Raw genomic sequence first — 19,996 nt, forward strand, 5'->3', positions numbered from 1 at the left:
ATGGGAAAAAAGTTCAGAGGAGCCTATTTTATATATATATATATATATTGAAGTCACTCAGTCGTGTCCTACTCTCTGTGACCCCATGGACTATATATATAGCCCACCAGGCTTCTCCGTCCATGGGATTCTCCAGGCAGGAATACTGGAGTGGGGTTGCCATGTCCTTCTCCAGGGGATCTTCCCGACCCAGGGATAGAACCCGGTCTCCCGCATTGCGGGGCAGACGCTTTACCCTCTGAGCCACCAGGGAAGCCCTAAGAAAAGCAAATTTTTCCAGTTTCCCAGCCAACAAGTTGAAATTTCACCTGGAGTAGAGTGTCAGATGAAATGACTATAAGAGCAAAATATTTATGAAACTTAGCAGAAGACAGGATGGAGGAAAGAAATATCCCAGGGTAGATTGGCAATGACCTCAAAGTGCTGAGTTAGTGTGAACCAAGAGCAGGGAAATGAGAGACCAAACCCCTCTCCAAGACATAGACCCAATCAGTAAGCTTGGAGAGAGGACTCACTTTGGAGCCTCACATACAAATAGGTTGAGTAAATCGACAGATGTAACTTCTGCAACTTCTACATCAATTCTATGGTTTCAAGAGGCACTTCTGGTACCATCTACTATACTCTCACTAACTTATCCTCTTAAGATTAATATGACAGTGAGATGATCCTTCAAAAAAAGGCATTTGTTATTCAAATCACATCACACAGTGGATAAGATATAGAATTGAATATGACCAGGGTAGAATGCCAGTTCATGTATTAAGTGTATTGTCTTGCACAAATCCATCCCTCTGTGCCCCGGATTCCTCATCTTCAAAATGGAGATGATAACACCTCTCAAGTTGATTGTGCAGTTTAATGGAATATGCAAAGTACTTGGCACAGTGCCTGGCACATGGAAATAAGTCAACTCATAAATTGGCAAAAATCCTTTGTCAAACTGCATATTTTGATTTCAAGTTTGAAAAACAAGGGCACTCACCAGCTCTAGAATAATGCATACTTCATGATAGATTGCCCAACTTTCATTAAATATACACCCACAACCAACCATCCCCCACCACACACAAACACGCACACATTTAGAGTATCATTAGATCATTGCCTGGAACTGGATTAAGCAATTAGAATACAGAGATGGATAGATGTGCGCCTGTCCTCAAGGAACTCACAAAGAGAAGAGATAACCATCTGAACAAAGACTATATAATAATGTGGTAAAAAGAACTGGTAAAGGTATAGGGCTAGGAGAGAAGATGCAACAATTACCTATCTAGGTGGGTTGGGAAAACCTCACTAGAAGAGGTGATATCTGAGAAAGGCTGCTATAAATGAAGAGGAGTTTGCCAATCAGACTCAAGGAAGATGAGGACACTGCAGGCAGACGGAAACCTAAAACTGAATTGTGTTTAGAGAACTATTTCCTGCACCTGCATGGCACTCACTGGATGGGGATACTGGAGAGGGAAACTCTAACAGATACAAAACAACCCTGATCACCCCAAATGATTGCAGCCTGATTCTTCAAGTATTCCATTTCCCAAAAATGACCGTGAATTCATACTCTGATAAAAAACATCTTGAAGGAACAGCTTCAGTTACGCTTCTTTTGAGTATTGGGATATATTGGCTAATCACCTCTCAAAGAATCTCTCAAAGAATGAGACCCAAAACGCTGCAAGCATAACTAATTTCCGTCCCTGGGATGCCTGGCTTTTCTGCAATCAAGAGAATCGGGAATGTGATGTCTTTCATCAAAGGCTCAGTATCCCCAAGAGGAGGCTATAACCTGTGAAATTCCAGGAGAGAAAGAGAAGTCCAGAGGATGGAGGCCAAGGCAACAAAAGGAGTGGCTATATGCTTAGCACAGGATTCTATGAACCATGAAAGAGAGGAGAGGGCCTCAGGAAAGTAATTCCAGTCTTCGGAATTACTTGCTGTTCAGTGCTAGGGAACAGACAGTTCAGCCCTTCCTTGGCCACTTCCTTGAAGATGCAGTGCATGCTCATTAACAAACCATGCCTTGAGTAATCAGGAACTTTTGAACTCTAATTCCAGCTACTGATTGACAGTGAAAAAAGTTCCTCTTTCCCTCTCCAAACCTCTGGTTATTAAAAACAAACAACTATCACCCCAAAATGTATTCTAAACTCATGTCACACAGATGTTTCGATTAACTTGCTAATGAATGGTCCTAAAGTCCTCCGTGTAAATGATTCTCTTCTCAGTTTCAGAACTGAATCACCATATAAACATAGTCTAGGAATGTGTGATGTGCATAATGCCTTTAAATTTCTGGAGCTGAGGAATTCTTTCTTTACCAGTCACTAGATGTGTGGTTCGGAGAAGGCAATGGCACCCCACTCCAGTACTTTTGCCTGGAAAATCCCATGGATGGAGGAGCCTAGTAGGCTGTAGTCCATGGGGTCGCTAGAGTCGGACACAACTGAGCGACTTCACTTTCACTTTTCACTTTCATGCATTGGAGAAGGAAATGGCAACCCACTCCAGTGTTCTTGCCTGGAGAATCCCAGAGATGGGGAAGCCTGGTGGGCTGCCGTCTATGGGGTCGCACAGAGTCGGACACGACTGACGCGACTTAGCAGCAGCAGCAGCAGATGTGTGGTTGCCTTTTGAGAAAAGTGTGTAATGACTCAAGTAAGAAATGGTATGATGAACAACACATAAATACTCTCTTCCCAAACTACCAGGTTTATTTTTGTGATAACTGTGAACCCATGCCTTTCTTTTCTCTTTACTGCTGTTGTTCAGTCACCAAGTCATGTCTGACTCCCTCATGGACTGCGGCACACCAGGCTTTCCAGTCCTCTACTACCTCCTAGAGTTCGCTCAAACTCATGTCCATTGAGTCGGTGACGCTATCCAACAATCTCATCCTCTATTGCCCCCTTCTTTTCCTGTTCTCGATCTTTCCCAGCAACAGCCTTTTCTGATGAGTTGGCTTCTTTTCTCTTACATGTGGTTAAAGCCATTTTTATTGCCAGGTGTGTCAGAGAATTCATACTGAATAAATAGAGCCAGAGAACACTGCAATGTGCATTTGTCTGACTTTTATAAGTGCTTTAGCCCCTCAGAGTTTAATTCTTACCCCTAGAGCTAACTTATTGGTCCTGGGAACATAACAGTGATTCATAATTTGGATCCTATGTCTAAACTTCCTTGTGAACATGCAATATAACTTTACAGATAAAGTGGCATCAGTAATGCCTCATTACCATAAATAACACATTATTATATTTGGCTATAGTGTTAACATTAAAACCAAAATGTCATCCATTCTGGACCACAGCCCCTCAGAACCATCTTACCTTGCAGGTACATGCAGTGCAGTTATCATAGAGAAAAGAGGATCCATTGTCATAAACATCACTGCGAAAGAGGCAGCTTCCAAATGGGAGGTCAAACACTTTCCTTTGACCTAGAAAGAAGCAACAGCATAGCGTTAGCAAGACAGAAGTCAGGATTGTCCCACTTCATCATCAGCAATTATAGCACAGGACTGTTAAACATTCCCACAAGACCAGGTAAATCTAGTGCACAAATACAGAGCCATGGGTCACATGTTTCTAGGGGATTCCCAGGAATCATGACTTCAAAGAGTTTTTGCTAAAAAGAGTTTGATTCCATACTGAATCTTGTAAGTTTAACAAATCTTTATTATGAGTTCATCCTAGTGAGCCAGGATGACTAAGGCATCCTGTCCCAATGGAGCTTAATCTACTGGGGAAACAAACCCACAAAAGATGATTTCAATACAATAAGACAGTCAGTTCTGGAAAGAAGCCAATCTAGGAACTGTGAGGATAGGAAGGACAGAGAAGACTCAGGATGTGCTGCCTGAGCTGTATCTTAAAGAATGAGTAAAATTATCCAGAAAGTGGGTGTTGGCAGGGAAGAGGCAGGAGAAGTCAAGATATCCAAAGAAGACTAGGATGAGCAAAAAGAAAAACTAATGAGATAGTATATCAGTTGAAGAAATGACAAGTCCATTGGCATCAAGGGTGATGCTAACTCAAAGATCACACAGAGGAGGAATCCAACTCCACAAATGTAGTGTTCAACCTCCCACAGGCATCACACCTCTTGCAGAATTATCGTGGTTTTCCCTGATGTAAGGATTTGATTGGTGACCCAAAAGGCGAAAAAAATCAACCCCAAATAAAGAGTGTAATCCACTTTCCTCCTTTCTTTCAGTATTTGAGTTTCTACTCTCTGGAGCACATAAAAATATCTCTGAAATGTTACTTCAATTAAGGACTAAGTTGAGAAGTCAAAGATTAATCATCACTCATAAGATTTATACCCACACTCTTCCTGTAAAAAGATTAAAAGCAATCTCTATTTCATTGGAGACCAAATGAAATGCTGAAGTATCTATAAACACATATGAAATGCTATTCTCGGAATTAGAATTGTTGGAATTACTGTTAGTAGGTGTCAAGAAAAATGCCATCTTCCCGTTAAAAGTCAACCTCAAAGCTGGGATACAGTATAGATGTAGAATTAAATCATTAGTTTAGTTCTCCCTACAAGAAGCAAACTTGCTTCAAAAGATGATTGTGATAATTTTAACTTGGGTCCCACATACAGACTCCCGGGTGACCTTGAACTTGATTTCTCCAGGCCTGACTTAGTTCACTTGTCATAAAATGATATCAAAATGCCTCCTCCCAACAACACATTGCCATCTCTAACTACAATGTCAATGCTAAAGTATACATCAAAAACTTTTTTATGGTTAGATAAAATTTAGCATAATGACTGTATGTGCACCTAACAATTAGCAATACCCCAACTGAAACAGGCATTCTTCTGTGTATACTCAGGTTCTAAGTCTTCTGAAGTTTGTAAAAATGTATAGATTAAATCAGAGGATTACCTGAAAAATACAGAATTCATCCTTTCTCTAGGTCTTCCTCTAGGTAACTCCCAAGGGTTGTCTGAAGCATCAGAAATCTGTGTGCAGGCTACCCACCCCATCAGAGTCACACCTGTCATATCACACCTTGATTTAGGACACTCTATAAAAGTATAAGAAACACCTCTAAGCAGATTTTTTTCTAATTTACTACAAAAATGATGGTGACGTTATTTTTCACTGCTTTAAACACTGTCCTCTATATTATTCCATCAAAGATATATTTCTGTCCTTTAAGAATTAAAAATAGCCCTGCTTCAATCGAGCATTTGTTTCAAATTGTGATAACATGGTTTGCCTTGTCCTGTCTTTTATTATATATATTATTATATATTATATTATTAGTGTTAGACTGGTGGATTGATACATCAGTAGACTACTGAACAAAAAAGGCTTGAGTTTAATCTCCCTGCACAAATATGATCAATGGCAGATAAGTATTATCATTATTAGAGGTGGTATAATTCAAATAGGCTTCCCAGGTGGCACAGTGGTAAAGAACCCACCTGCCAATTCAGGAGACGTGGGCCCAATTCCTGGGTCAGGAAGAGCCCCTAGAGAAGGAAATGGCAACCCACTCCAGTATTCTTGCTTGGAGAATCCACATGAACAGAGGAGCCTGAAGGGCTGCAGTCCATGGGGTCGCAAAAAATCATACACAACTGAGCAACTGAGCACACAGCACATATAATTCAAATATGATCTTGGGCCGTGTGACTCTGAGAGGTGCATCGGTGCTCTCTATATAGAAACTTCTGCTGAGCCTGTCACTGAAAATGAGAAAAGAGAGGAAAATAGTGCAAAAGGCAGGGGTATGTCATGTGAATGAATCCTGCTCAAGGGAAAACTGAACAGCAAATCAGTGTCCAAAAATCCAAAAGTCTAAATAGTCTAAAATTTCAGCATCCACTAAGCATTGCTATGTTTCCTTTTTTTTTTTTTTTCCTGTCTTCTGTTGTGTGGGTATGTTTCTTTCTACTGTCAAAGAACATACAATCTTACCTAAATCCCAAAGTCATCATGGCTCAAAATAAGATAAAACATTCAAAAGAATAGTTCAGAGACTCTGTGTATAGCCTAATCTAAGCCATTTCCACTTTATTCCTCTGGGGCTTAGCCCAGCAGTAAAGGTCTCATTTGGGAGAATTTCTGAGTGTCCTAAGAGTTGCTGTTCCTTTTGTAGTCCAACTTATGACCACAAACGGACAGAAAAATCTGCATTCAATACAAGAGTCATTGTTCATATGAGAATCTCATCTGACTCAGCATATCCACGATACCAGCTTCAGAGCTTTAATCAAGCTTGCTGCTGCTGCTGCTAAGTCGCTTCAGTTGTGTCCATTTATGTGACCCCATAGACGGCAACCCACCAGGCTCCTCCATCCCTGGCATTCTCCAGGCAAGAATACTGGAGTGGGTTGCCATTTCTTTCTCCAATGGATGCACGCATGCTAAGTCGCTTCAGTCATGTCCGACTCTGTGCGAGCCTATGGACAGCAGCCCACCAGGCTCCTCTGGCCACAGGATTCTCTAGGCAAGCCTACTTATCTTCAAGTTGAGGCCCCAAGCCACACCTCCTCTGGGAGGACTTTCTCACCTAGATGGGGCCCTGTTTCCACCATGACCCACAGCATGATGATTTCAACAACAGTGAACTGGCTACTTCTCTTCCAGGGGCACAAGCACACATGGGCAACCCAAGAAGCACACACATCAGTGGAAATGCCTTCAGTCAGTCATGTCTAAACAATTCTCCTTTGTTCTGATAATATCTATGGAATTACTTTAAAAGCAGGTGCATGTTTGTGTGTGTGTTTGTGTGTATGTACACAGAAGGAAGGCAAACATTATTAGATGAAGAGTTAGCAGCAGAATCCTTCAAAGAAGAGAAAGCTGCCTTCATTTAACAAGATACCTTTATTGGCCAATTCAATTGTAGAAAGATAGACTTCAGGGTATGGCTATGACAAGCTGGGAATGATAAAAATAAATCAACAGGTGTTTCGGTTGGAGGAAGCAAAGTATGACAGAAAAGACAGAAGATTCAAGGAAAGAGTGTGGACAATAAGGATTGGAGGCTGTAATCCACAGAAAAGGGACAGTGATATTTTCCTAAAGGCAAAGTGGCTGAGACCTTTTAAGAACAAAGCGAGCTTAATATTTCAGTTTCTATTATTCATTGTGCTTCCCTGAAAAGTAATCAGCCTCTTACTGTAAACCTTCAGTGAAATCCCCTGCACAAGCCTTGATTCAATAGCACCATAGAATGTGAAAAGACAGGGTGGGGAGGTTTTCCTGAAAGGACAAAATGATGTTGAAGAAGCAGATGGAGGAGGGAAAGGAAGAGGAACAAAAAAAAGGGAAGAGAAGGAGGAGGAGGTAGAAGAGGAAGAGGTAGGGAACAAATAGAAAAAAGCAGCAGGAGCGAAAACACAAAGCCAGCGGTGACTAGAGAAAATACAAGCCCCCTGCCAAGGATCCCTGGAGATACTGGTGGGGATGCTGCATATTCTATTGTATTCATTTGATGGATCAAGCTACTTTTATCTGAATCTTAAATGGTCAAGCTCAATCAACTCAATGACCTTAAGGCCACATGGAAGAAGCTGATACATAGATAAAGAACAAAAACCAAAGGATTCCGGGCTCTAGAGACCCTCCATCCAGGGTGTTTCTCTTCAGATGGTAACATGCATGCTGCTCTCCATGTTACCTGGAAAGCTGAGAAGCAGCAGGTTAAATCGTGGGTTTGGGAATCACGGAGACTCATGTTCAGGAGTCACCTCCATAGCTCACTGGCTGTGCTACCTTCTAGGAACTCTACTTCTTTCTCAGCACAAAACTAATCATGGTCCCTATATTATTAATACACATCAGAATTCTATACTTAGCACCTGTATGTCACAGACTCTTGAGAAAATTAAATGAGAAAAAAAGTTCCTGAAGTTTTCACATGGTACCTAGTACATAATAATTGCTCCAAAAGGAATAGCTAATCCTCTTTTTTATTGACTTATTCATTATTCCCTTCCAAACCTCTTGTTTGAGGCACCTTATCCTCCTGCATGTTTTTGCCTCTAAAATAACACTCTGTTCCTCCATCTGTTTACTTCATATGCCTTTATTTACTTATTTTTCTTTTGGGGGCATGCTTTGAATCATGTGTGATCTTAGTTCCCTGACCAGGGATTGAACCCTCACGCTCTGTCTGCATCCCCCATCCCACCCCCCACATTGGTAGCACAGAGTCTTAACCACTGGACTGCCAGGGAAGTCCTCACATGCCTTTAAAATACATTCCTACTAAATGTCAGATGCCCAGTTAAAGACAGTTTCTCAGTGTTGTTCTCCCCACAAAAATACATTCCTACTAATCATCAAATGTCCAGTTAAAGACGGTTTCCTCAGTACCATTCTCCCCACACCAGGCTATTATCCCAGGGTGTCTGGTATACCAGGTTTACAACTACAGGGGAAGATAAGAGAAAAGAAAGTTCTGGGGAGGCTCAGAAGTGAAATAAACCCTTGTACACACCTTGGTGGTGGTTTAGTCTCTCAGCTGTGCCCAACTCTTGCAACCCCATGGTCTTGTAGCCCACCAGGCTCCTCTGTCCATGGGATTTCCGAGGCAAGGATACTGGAGTGGGTTGCCACTTCCTCCTCCAGGGGATCTTCCTGACCCAGGTATCAAACCCGGGTCTCCTGCATTGCAGGTGGATTCTTTACCTACTGAGCCACCACACCTTACACTCAGGTAATCAGAAGAAGGTGTTGTCTCTAAGAAGCCATGAAATAGCACAACTTGAGAACCTCAAGATAACAAAGTGGACAACTCTCAACAGAAACTCCCAGAATGAATTACATTGTTCTTTGACCTGAAAACAATCACTCACCCAAACATTTGGGGCAGCACTGTCCTGGGGGAATGTGGCTAAGGTGCTGAGGACAGGAGAGAATGGGACAGACTTCTCTCACGCACTGTGTCCTGCCTCCCTAAAGAAAAGAGGAGAAAAAAGCACATTTAGAAAAGTACGTGCATATATATAGTGTCTAACCAAACTATCTGGAACAAACCTAGACCTTCCCTGGGGTTGGTCCCAGGGTGATTGCTCAGACCTGGCAACTGCCCCTAGGCATCCCGTGCTCTTCCCCGTAGATGCCATGAATTGTACCCATGAGAAGGCTGTCTCTAAAGCAATGGGTTCAGCATCACCTCTCCCCACTCACCACCACCACCACCACCTTTATCTTTTTTTCCCTCTTGAAGTGAAAGTGAAAGTCACTCAGTCATGTCAGACTCCTTGCAACACCATGGACTGTAGCCTACCAGACTCCTCTGTCTGTGACATTCTCCAGGCAAGAATACTGGAGTGGGTTGCCATGCTCTCCTCCAAGGGGATCTTCCAAACCTAGAGACTGAATCCTGGTCTCCTGCATTACAAGCAGATTCTTTACCGTCTGAGCCACCTGAGCATTTTGGCTTTTAAGACCAACCAACCCTCTCAGTTTGGCTGAGATTTGAGGCTTTCAGTACTATAACCAGGAAATGTCTCTGGCAAACCCAGACAGGTTGGCCTTTCTTTCCAAGCCCAAGGCAAGAAAGCAACTTTGGGGGTTTTACTGAGATGTGTCTTCCTGTTTCAGACCCCCATCTTTCTAGTCCTGCGGTAAAGCTTCCTCCAGGAAGACTTCCCTTTTGGTCACTCCTTAAAGGTATTGCTAGAACAACTCAGCAAGGCTCAGATTTGGGGAAGTTAGTCAATCTGCTGAAAATGGATACACTGGAAGCCAACATTCAGAAGAACCATTTCACTGAAGTCACTCAGCCAAACTAATATGAATCAAGTAGAAGGTTTATGATGACTGATATTAAAAAGACTTCAGCAGCCTTGGAAAATGTTCTAGAGTCTTCAGATCTTTCACTGTCTCTCATTCTTGACCCTTTCTGTCCTCCAGCGTCCATCACCTCTGACATTCATTCCTTGTCTTCCTCAGCATCCCCTGCTTCTCTGCCCATTAGTATCTTTCGCCCCTCCGAGATGTGAAGATGAGCACACCAACTTCCTTTCTCCATTCCTTAGCAGGGATGCCTGTTTTCCAACCTCAGCAACTTGTAACTGAATCCCCATAAAGCCAAGACAAGAAAAAACAAAAAACGGGTTTTCCAGTCAATTTACATTCAACAGCTTTGCAAGGCTCAAGTGAAAACTATCCGGTGCAATATGAATTACTATCAAACTTGTGAATAATTCAGTTTTTTTTTTCTTTACCAAAAAAAATCAGTAAATTTGTTAGATCAATCACTAGGCAAATGACATCTCAATGAATTGGCTTCTCTAGGATTTGAGCTGGAAACCAAACTAGTAGACCCTCCGAAGTACCCGTTGCCTCAAGCCTGGAATTTTTATCTTAAGAGGCCTCAGGAAATAAGCAACTCACGCCTCAAAGAGTCCTGGGCCTCGCAAGGGAAAGATTCCCTCAGAGCGTTTCCTCACACCTTCTCCAGCACTTTCTGTATTAACACCAGACATTGGCCGTCTGGATCCTATTCATTCCCATCCGAGCACACTACTGTCGCCTGTTGTTTCTGCTTTCCCTTCCTATTCCTGCCATTTTCATTGTGCAAGTTTTATTTTTTGGTAGGGACAGATGAAAAGGGTAGAGCATGTTATGTCTTTTTAAATATTTATTATTTTTAAGCCACTTTAAGGTTGGCTTCTTCCCCAAACCAATAGAAAACACACAAAAATACCACAAAAAGTCCTTCTGTTGTTTTTCCATTATTTCCAGATCAGCACGAATCACTAAAAATCTCCCAGGAATCCCTAGCTGTTCTCAGTGAGTTTCCTCACTCGACTGTATAATCCTAGACTCTGGCCCTTCACCAGACTTCAGAGGCGCATAACCTGAGTCTTGGTCACACTCTGAGGTCTGCCCCGGCTTATACATAAACCACAAAAGTCAAATCTAGAGGGAGGCAGAAGGCTCTCCTTAGCTTTTAACTTCCTCAAATCTCGAAGCCGTGGGCTACACGAGGTTGCCTGGATGTCGGCTTCTCTTAGGTGCACAGAGAATGTATTCTTTTCATCAATTTTCTCTGTTCTTGTTGGATCAGCATCTATTTTTCAAGCATATTTTAAAATTAAAATTTAAGAAAAATATTGCATAGTTGCATGGCCATTAACTTGTCCAACACACTGGAAAGCTAGCCAAAGACTGTGTGTACTCCAGTAATTTTCCTTACAATAAGGTCAAAGAGTGAATTTTGCATACATAATACAACTGCAGTTTGTGTCTCCCAAGAGTCCGTTAAAGTAACTTGAACTCCAATTTAAGTTTGCTGCTTTGGTCAGGTTTTATTTTGTTTGGGTTGCAGAATTGTGGCATAGCCCAAGTCCCGAGGCTGCATTCCAATTAATACCTCCAAAGAAAGTCCCAGGCCCTTTCAGCTCACAACCTGCTTCTATGATTTCAAATCAGCAGGGACTCTGGCTAAACTATAAGCCAGGGCTTTGCTGTAAACTAAGAAAGTTAAAAAAGCAGAAGCAAACATTTCTGGTTCTAAAATTGCACTAATTCCTACTGTAATTGCACTAAATTGACTCTATTAGATTATCACCATGGCTTTCTAATTAACTTACCTGCCTCAACTTTCTTTCCACGAGTCCATCCTGCAAGGTTCAATATCTCCAAGACTCTTATCCAGCATCCATAACTGTTTCATTATTTGAGCTAAGATTTATTCAAGGTTTACCATACATTGGGATTACCAGCAGTGAATATAACACACCAAAAAATCATTCTTTATAGAGCACATCCATATGTTAAGGTGGAGGATGACTTAACCATAACATTCAGGAGAAAGTTTAACCCATTCAAGCTAAAAGTCCATGTAGAAATGACTAGGTGCCCACTAGAATCTTTTTTTTCTCCTGACACAGAGCCAATCTGTATTTCCAAGTCTCCCTTACTGTTAGGGGTAGCCAGTGGGAGGTAGACGGAAATCTTTCACACTAAAGAAGGCTGAACGCCAAAGAACTGATGCTTTTAAACTGATCTGTTGGAGAAGACTCTTGAGAGTCCCTTGGATTCAAGGAGATCAAACCAGTCAATCCTAAAGGAAATCAATCCTGAATATTCATTAGAAAGACTGATGCTGAAACTGAAGCTCCAATACTTTGGCCACCTGATGAGAAGAACTGACTCACTGGAAAAGACCCTGATGCTGGGAAAGATTGAAAGCAGGAGAAGGGGATGACAGAGGATGAGACAATTGGATGCATCACTGACTCAATGGACATGAGTTTGAGCAAGCTCCAGGAGACGGTGAAGGACAGGGAGGCCTGGTTTGCTGCAGTTCGCGGGGTCACAAAGAGTCAGACACAGCTGAGGAATTGAACAACAAGGTGCCATGCTCTCAAGAATTTTGCAATAACTTGGAAGAGCCTGCTTCCCTGAGTCACCATATGGAAGTCTACCCACTAAACACCTGCAAGGAACTGTTAAATGAGCAAGAAATAAATTTTACCATGTTAACACTCGGATGAATCAGTTCTTTATTACCCCAGTGAGGCAACATACTCCATAATCTTTTCTCCAATCTCCTTTACTTCCAACACCAACACAGAGAGGGGATTCCAATGTATCTTATTTCTTTCCTGTCCCCAAACATATCTTATGCCTTCTCTCTTCTTTATGCATGCATCTTTCCCTTTCTGCCCCGATCACTGACCCCTATGGAAATCCTGCTTCACTCAAGGTCTATTTCCTGCCTCTTCTCTTCTGTAAAGTCTTCTCAGATCAGATCAGATCAGTCGCTCAGTCATGTCCGACTCTTTGCAACCCCATGAATCACAGCACGCCAGGCCTCCCTGTCCATCACCAACTTCCGGAGTTCACTCAGACTCACGTCCATCGAGTCAGTGATGCAATCCAGCCATCTCATCCTCTGTCGTCCCCTTCTCCTCCTGCCCTCAATCCCTCCCAGCATCAGGGTCTTTTCCAATGAGTCAACTCTTCGCATGAGGTGGCCAAAGTACTGGAGTTTCAGCTTTAGCATCAGTCCTTCCAAAGAAAGCCCAGGGCTGATCTCCTTCAGAATGGACTGGTTGGATCTCCTTGCAGTCCAAGGGACTCTCAAGAGTCTTCTTCAATACCACAGTTCAGAAGCATCAATTGTTCGGCGCTCAGCCTTCTTCACAGTCCAATTCTCACATCCATACATGACCACAGGAAAAACCATAGCCTTGACTAGATGAACCTTTGTTGGCAAAGTAATGTCTCTGCTTTTGAATATGCTATCTAAGTTGGTCATAACTTTCCTTCCAAGGAGTAAGCACCTTTTAATTTCATGGCTGCAGTCACAATCTGTAGTGATTGTGGAGCCCCCCAAAATAAAGTCTGACACTGTTTCCACTGTTTCCCCATCTATTTCCCATGAAGTGATGGGACCGGATGCCATGATCTTCATTTTCTGAATGCTGAGCTTTAAGCCAACTTTTTCACTCTCTACTTTCACTTTCATCAAGAGGCTTTTGAGTTCCTCTTCACTTTCTGCCATAAGGGTGGTGTCATCTGCATATCTGAGGTTATTGATATTTCTCCTGGCAATCTTGATTCCAGCTTGTGTCTCTTCCAGTCCAGCATTTTTCATGATGTACTCTACATATAAGTTAAATAAACAGGGTGACTAGACCCTTTCAATTCCCAACAACCTCCTCTATAATCCTGTATCTTTTCTTTTCTCATCTGTACTCCTGTGGTATTTTTGACACACACATGAACATTTAACCCTGACAGACAACACTGGTTTTGTCTCTAAGGGCAGGAACCAGTCCTTTGAGCCTAATATCCTTCAATGGACTTAAGGAAACATCTCAATAAAAATTCATTGAATGAAAGGAAGAGCCACCACATATAATGAGCTCCAGAATCCAGGTAAATTGTTCAGAGCAACTGAAAGATGCTGATGAGACGGCAGAGTTCAGGGCTGTCTGCATCCCTTTACCTTTGTATCTCCGTGGGTTTTGCATAATTTGGGTACCAACTAAATGTTTGTTAGTGCCCATATTTCAAAAAGCATCCCTCAACTTCAATTTTTAAAGATGGTATGAGTCCTAGTATCCATGTATTTTGTCTAATGTTTGAAAATGTCTAAATGGTCAAAATGCATAGGGACTAACGACTGTATTCCCATTTGATCAACAAGAAAAGCTAGGAACGTCCATGATACTGGAGAGTTACAATTTCTACCATTTGCCCATTCCTTGAAAAGGCAAACTTGTCCTCTAGAGGTGATCCTTTGTTCCTATTGCCTATGCAAGTGCTTCTCCAAAAGCAGTTGTTTTAAAAAGAAAGACATGGAACTTATGCCAGGTCTATTTTCTTAATTTTCTTTTAGTTGATTTAGTCAAGAACACAATTACTTTGTGTCAAAGTTTACCCTAAAGCAGCAGTTCTGTTGCATAATTAAAAAAAAAAAAAAGAAAGAAAGTATCTTCCTGACGGTAGTGATGAGTGCAAGATGATAAAACTACAGCCATGTGCATGCAGGATGCTTCTCCATCCCTGAGGTCTGCTGGGAATTGGGGGCTGGAAACTGTTCTGCAGCACGTGACATGGCACTCATTCCTTGACCAGGAAACAGATCGTGGCCACCTAACAGGAGGTGGGAAGCACAGCAGTGCATGTCTAACCAGTTAAGACCAGTCAGCTACACGCAACCACATTCGAGAGTGATTTTTATTTGTCTGGAGAGTAATTTTTTTAAAACAATATTCAACTCTGAAGAAAATAGACTTCTCCATTGATTCTAGATGGAGGTGAGAACGAAAGAAGAGGAAAAACTAGAGGAACTAGTGTAAGGAAGAAATAAATCGTGGGTACAAAGAGCTCATGTGTGACTCACAATTTTTACATCACAACAACCAGTGGTATAAAGCAAATTTGGGAGCAGAGCACCAAATCTGAATTACAAATTGGGTTAAAAAACTTCTCTCAGAGAAATGGATATCTTTATCCACGCCCCTCTTCAACCTGGAAATTTATTTTGATGAAGTTCTGAAGCATGACAGCTACTTCAAGGGTGAAGGACTTAGTACTTGGCTTCCCCTGTTCTTGGCCAGTGTGGAATCAGAAATCAACACAAAAGAGAGGCTGCAGGTGAGTTGTGAGGATGAGGAAGTGGAAGGAGAGTGGACAAAGACATGTCACGTGCTTCCCTGGTAGCTCAGACAGTAAAGAATCTGACTGCAGTGCAGGAGACTTGGGTTCGATCCCTGGGTTGGGAAGATCCCCTGAAGAAGGAACCAGCAACCCACTCCAGTATTCTTGCCTAGAGAATTCCATGGACTTAGGAGCCTGGCAGGCTACAGTCCATGGGGTTGCAAAGAGGTGGACATGACTGAGCAACTTTTACTTTCACAAGCCCACTACAATGGGCAAGAGAAAGGCATATATGAACGCACACACACACACGTATACACACACAATACACTGGCATATATGTTTATATTACGTGCTATAAAATGCCATGGACAGAGGAGCCTGACAGGCTATATAGCCCATAGGGTTCCAAAGAGTTGGAGTCGATTGAGTGACTAAACCACTACCACCACACGCTAAAATAATTTGTATGTGTGTGTGTGTGTACACGTGTGTGTGTGTTTGTGAGACTCAACACTAGCCTAGGGCTTTTCCGCTTTGACATTACTGATGTTTTAAGACTTTGCTTCAGGGGGCCGTCATATGCATGTTTAGCAGCATCCCTGGTCTCTATCCACTAGATGCCAGTATCCGCCTTCATCCCCTGGTTGCAATAAAGAGGAATGTCTCCAGACACTGCCAAATGATGCCGGGGTACAAAATCAATTCAAGTTGAGAACTACTACACTAGACCAACGTTTTCTCGAGCCACAATCCAGGAACCTGCATTTTTGATAACTTTCCCAGCCGGCTTGAGTGCTGCTGTCCAAGGCACCACATTTTGCAAATGCCTCACTAACAGGAGCTTCCATCAAGCGGGGATTAAGTCATAATTATCTTGTGAGTTCCTCACAGCTAGCGCACATCATAGTTTATAACATGTGATTAAGACGTGTGTTCTGAATGATGGAGAATATTTTTTAGGTTGAAGAGTTCTCTGAGAGAAGAATCGGGCCCCATTTCACCTCAGTGGCTAGAGGCTACTTTTACTCATGATCATGGAAAGGAGAGCAGGAGTGGGTGACAGGCTGATGGAGTTGAATTACGCTTCTCTGAGGCATCTGTGCTGAGTCCAACTCGGGCTTTATCATCACCATCTGTATGGATCCTGGAGACTTTCTTTCCCAAGAATCTGAACATCATGCTATGCATGGATTTTTGTTTTCAAGTCATAAAATAAAACTCAACTTCAATTCTACACACAGAGAGTCAAAGGTATGTCAGCAAAGTTTGGCCACAGTACTTATTTTGTCCCATGAAAATCTTGAGCCAACAATGACCTCTGAGAAGTACCCACTGGGCTGATAAAAACAAAACCTTTTTCTTGCTTCACTGCCTATTCAGAAAATCAAGGCCTGCCTTAAGAATCAAGCCTGAACCAAATTCCTTTCATTTTTCCCATCAATTTATGTTTCCAAGTCCAATTGTACTGTTGCTCATACTAACAAATTACCACACAGCCTTGGTGACTTAAAATAACACACATTTATTATCTTACAGTTCTGGAGATTAGAAGCCTGAAATCAATTTCAGTGGGCTAAAATCAAAGTGTTGGCAGGGCTGTGTTCCTTCTAGAGACTCCCAGAGGAATCTGTTTCCTTGTCTCTTCCAACTTCTAGGTTCCTGGTCTTCTTTCTCCGTCATCAAAACCAGCAGTAGTGTCTTCAAATCTCTCTCTGAACCTGGCCCTTGCTTCCATCATCATGTCTTCTCTAACTCTGACCCTTCCACTTTCCCTTTTTAAGGACTCTTGAAAAAAGGGCCCATCCAGATAATCCAGGATAATCTCTCCATTTCAACATCATTTTGTTGTTGTTCAGTAGCTCAGTTGTGTCTGACTCTTTGTGACCCCATGGACTACAGCACACCAGGCTTCCTGGTCCTTCACTATCTCCCTCAGTTTTCTCAAACTCATGTCCATTTAGTCGATGATGCCATCCAACCATCTCATCCTTTGTCACCCCCTTCTCCTTCTGCCATCAATCTTTCCCAGCATCAGGGTCTTTTCCAATGAGTCAGCTCTTCGCAACAGATGGCCAAAGTACTGGAGCTTCAGTTTCAGCATCAGTCCTCTCAATGAATATTCAGGGTTGATTTCCTTTAGGATTGACTGGTTTGCTCTCCTTGCTGTCCAAGGAACTTTCAAGAGTCTTCTCCAACCCCACAGTTCAAAAGCATCAATTCTTGGCACTCAGCCTTCTTTATGGTTCAGCTCTCACATCCGTGCATGACTACTGGAAACATCCTTAACTAAAATTATATCTACAAAGTCATTTGTGCCATATAAGGTGACAGTCACAGGTTTGGGGGATTAGGATGTGAACATCTAGATGGTCAGAGAGCACATTATTATTAACTATATAACTACCACATTATATAACTACCAAAGTTATTATTATTAAAGAAATGACATTTCATTTCACTGTGTAGCATATAAGGTGACAGTCACAGGTTTGGGGGATTAGGATGTGAACATCTAGATGGTCAGAGAGCACATTATTATTAACTATATAACTACTACATTATATAACTACCAAAGTTATTATTATTAAAGAAATAACATTTCATTTCACTGTGTAGCACCAGATGTAATGTTTCAGCTCTAATGTCACTATAACGCACTATAATAACCTTCCTATCAGCTTTCCCCCCGCTGAACAAGCTAGTTTTCCCTATGTTTTACATAAAAGGAAAAGACAGCCAGGAACTTCTGTTTGAATCCTGGTTATATGGTACTGAACTGAACAAGTTCCTCACTTCCCATTTGCTCTCCCTCTGCTCATCTCTAGTTATTTCATTCTACCTTTTAGAAGGTGAACACTCCATTCAGACAATCTGAATTTCTCCTCTTGCTCACTCTCTTCTTATTGTCTCAGGCCAATCATCGGTGCTGATGGACATCTTCAGGAACATTTTGGATGTTAAGGAAGAAGGAAACCATCCTGTTTACCAACAGGTCTCTTCTGGGCCCCTATATTTAAGTTCCCACCAAGTTGTATGATTTATCACCCTCTGGCCCTTGACAATAAGCCCTGCAGGGACTTCAGTGTCCTCTGATGGTAGATGATCCCCAGAGAGTCTGATTGTATTCATCATGTTCAGAGACACCTGCAGGAGATTTCAGAGAAACTGAAGGCCGGGGTGGGTGGCGGGGTGGGGGTGGGGGGTTGGGGTTGTATGGTGCCACAGCCAGGCCTCCCCTGTTGCCAGCTCTAGGCTTATTATCAGCAGCTGCCTGGGTGAGCAGGTTCAGCCTAGCTATGGAGACAACGGTGGACTTCAAGGGCACGTGGAGGCAGGGCCAAAGGTCGTAATTTTGTGAGACAAATATTAGAGTCATAAATAAATAGGTGATGTAAATGTGTTGATTCTTTTCACTAACACCATTTTAAAAGAGGGTTTCCATTATGTGTTTGCTTAAGCCTCATATCTAAAGCTAAAAATTCATCTGTCTTCCTCTGAGTCCTGGTTCTTTGCTCTTTCTTGTCACTTAGCTGAATGGCAGGGTTTGTTTGTTTGTTTGTTTTTCCTTAATGTTTCTGCTTTGAAAAAGAAAATTTCAAATTTCTTCCTCTTCCCCAAGCCCAGCTTTCCCCACAGGCAGACACACAAATCACTGATAACAACTGGGGTACTGTTTGAGGCAAATTCCAACTGGTTGGAAGTTTCCACGAATATTTTATTCCCTGTCATTGTCCATTTTAGAAACAGGAAGATAAGACCACCCTTGAGGGCCAACCTCCAATGTGATCTTTGAGCAAATGCCCTGCAACCCGAGGGATAAAAAAGCTCTGGGAATCAGAATAGATCTGCCAGCCCTAGTTCATTTGGTGTCTGCGGATGGGAGCTGAGGGCTGACGGACGACTGGAGCAGAAGCAGTAATCTGCCCTGAAGGATGTGACACCTCTTTCCAAGGCTCACTGAACAGAGAGGTAGGACTTGCCGATAAGGGCCCTGAGAATCTGGCCTTGCTGGCAAGCATGGGGGGCTCCCTCTCTGAAACAATCAACAAATAAACAAACAAATCCACAGGAGAACACCCTCCTGATGTTTCAGATTCCCAGACACCTTCCAGACCACCCCGGTAGGACGTTTTTCAACTGCCGTTCTGGGAAAAAAAAAAAAAGTAAAAGAAAGAAAACGAGCCTTTTTCCTTTTCTTGCCATTTTTATCAAAGTTCAACCTTTCATCATCATGTAAGTAGTCAAAGCTGTTACAAGCCTACCGCTGACACATCAAACGCTTTATCTACAGTCTGGCCCACTTCCAGGGAGATGAAAAGACCGATCATTCAGAACTCACACCTCCTGTGAGTTATGAGCCATTCCTGAAAGGAAGGAAATAACACCATTGTGCAGGAGGAAGGGCATTTTTCATGTTCCCCAGGCTGTCTGCACTGCAGCAAAGCTGGTTATGCGCTAGGGAGGAAGCTACACGAAAGCCTTTGACTGGAGGCAAGTGTCTCTAGAAATACTGTCCCACAGTATGCTCATGGACTGCTCATCTAAAACCTTTCTGTTGACCTTTAAGTTTTGACACCAGAAGTTGTTTATGTAATATACCACATGCTTCATATTGTTTTATTTTGCTTCCACAGTCTTTCATTTGGATTTATTATTTGCCCAAACTGGGTTGGGAGTTCACTAAGGATAGAAGCTAGGTTAATCTTCCTTTTGTCTTCCTCAAGTGCTTCTCTCCTCCCAGCTCCACAGCTAGACCACAGTAACATCGGACGTGCTTGGCTTTCAGTTAAACACCTGCTTGTACAGTTGTCAGTTAAAACTGGAATAATTCAAAAACGTTTGTGCTCCAGTAATGTTTCCTAAGGTCTAAAAATATCTGTTGCCTTA

At 42.3% G+C, this 19,996-nt stretch overlaps 1 protein-coding gene across 2 annotated transcripts in view; it reads right to left on the bottom strand.

Annotated features, from left to right (window-relative positions):
• The window catches only part of BMPER (BMP binding endothelial regulator), a 252,643-nt gene that overhangs the window by 101,338 nt on the left and 131,309 nt on the right, over positions 1–19,996 (bottom strand). For both annotated transcript variants that reach the window (XM_061414163.1, XM_061414164.1), the window contains exons 7-8: positions 8,836–8,935; positions 3,333–3,442 (exon numbers count right to left, since the gene is read on the bottom strand). In XM_061414163.1, coding sequence (XP_061270147.1) covers positions 3,333–3,442; positions 8,836–8,935 — 210 coding nt within the window. The remainder of the gene's footprint in view (positions 1–3,332; positions 3,443–8,835; positions 8,936–19,996) is intronic.

Source organism: Bos javanicus, chromosome 4, assembly GCF_032452875.1.
Source record: "Bos javanicus breed banteng chromosome 4, ARS-OSU_banteng_1.0, whole genome shotgun sequence".
NCBI lineage: Eukaryota > Metazoa > Chordata > Mammalia > Artiodactyla > Bovidae > Bos > Bos javanicus.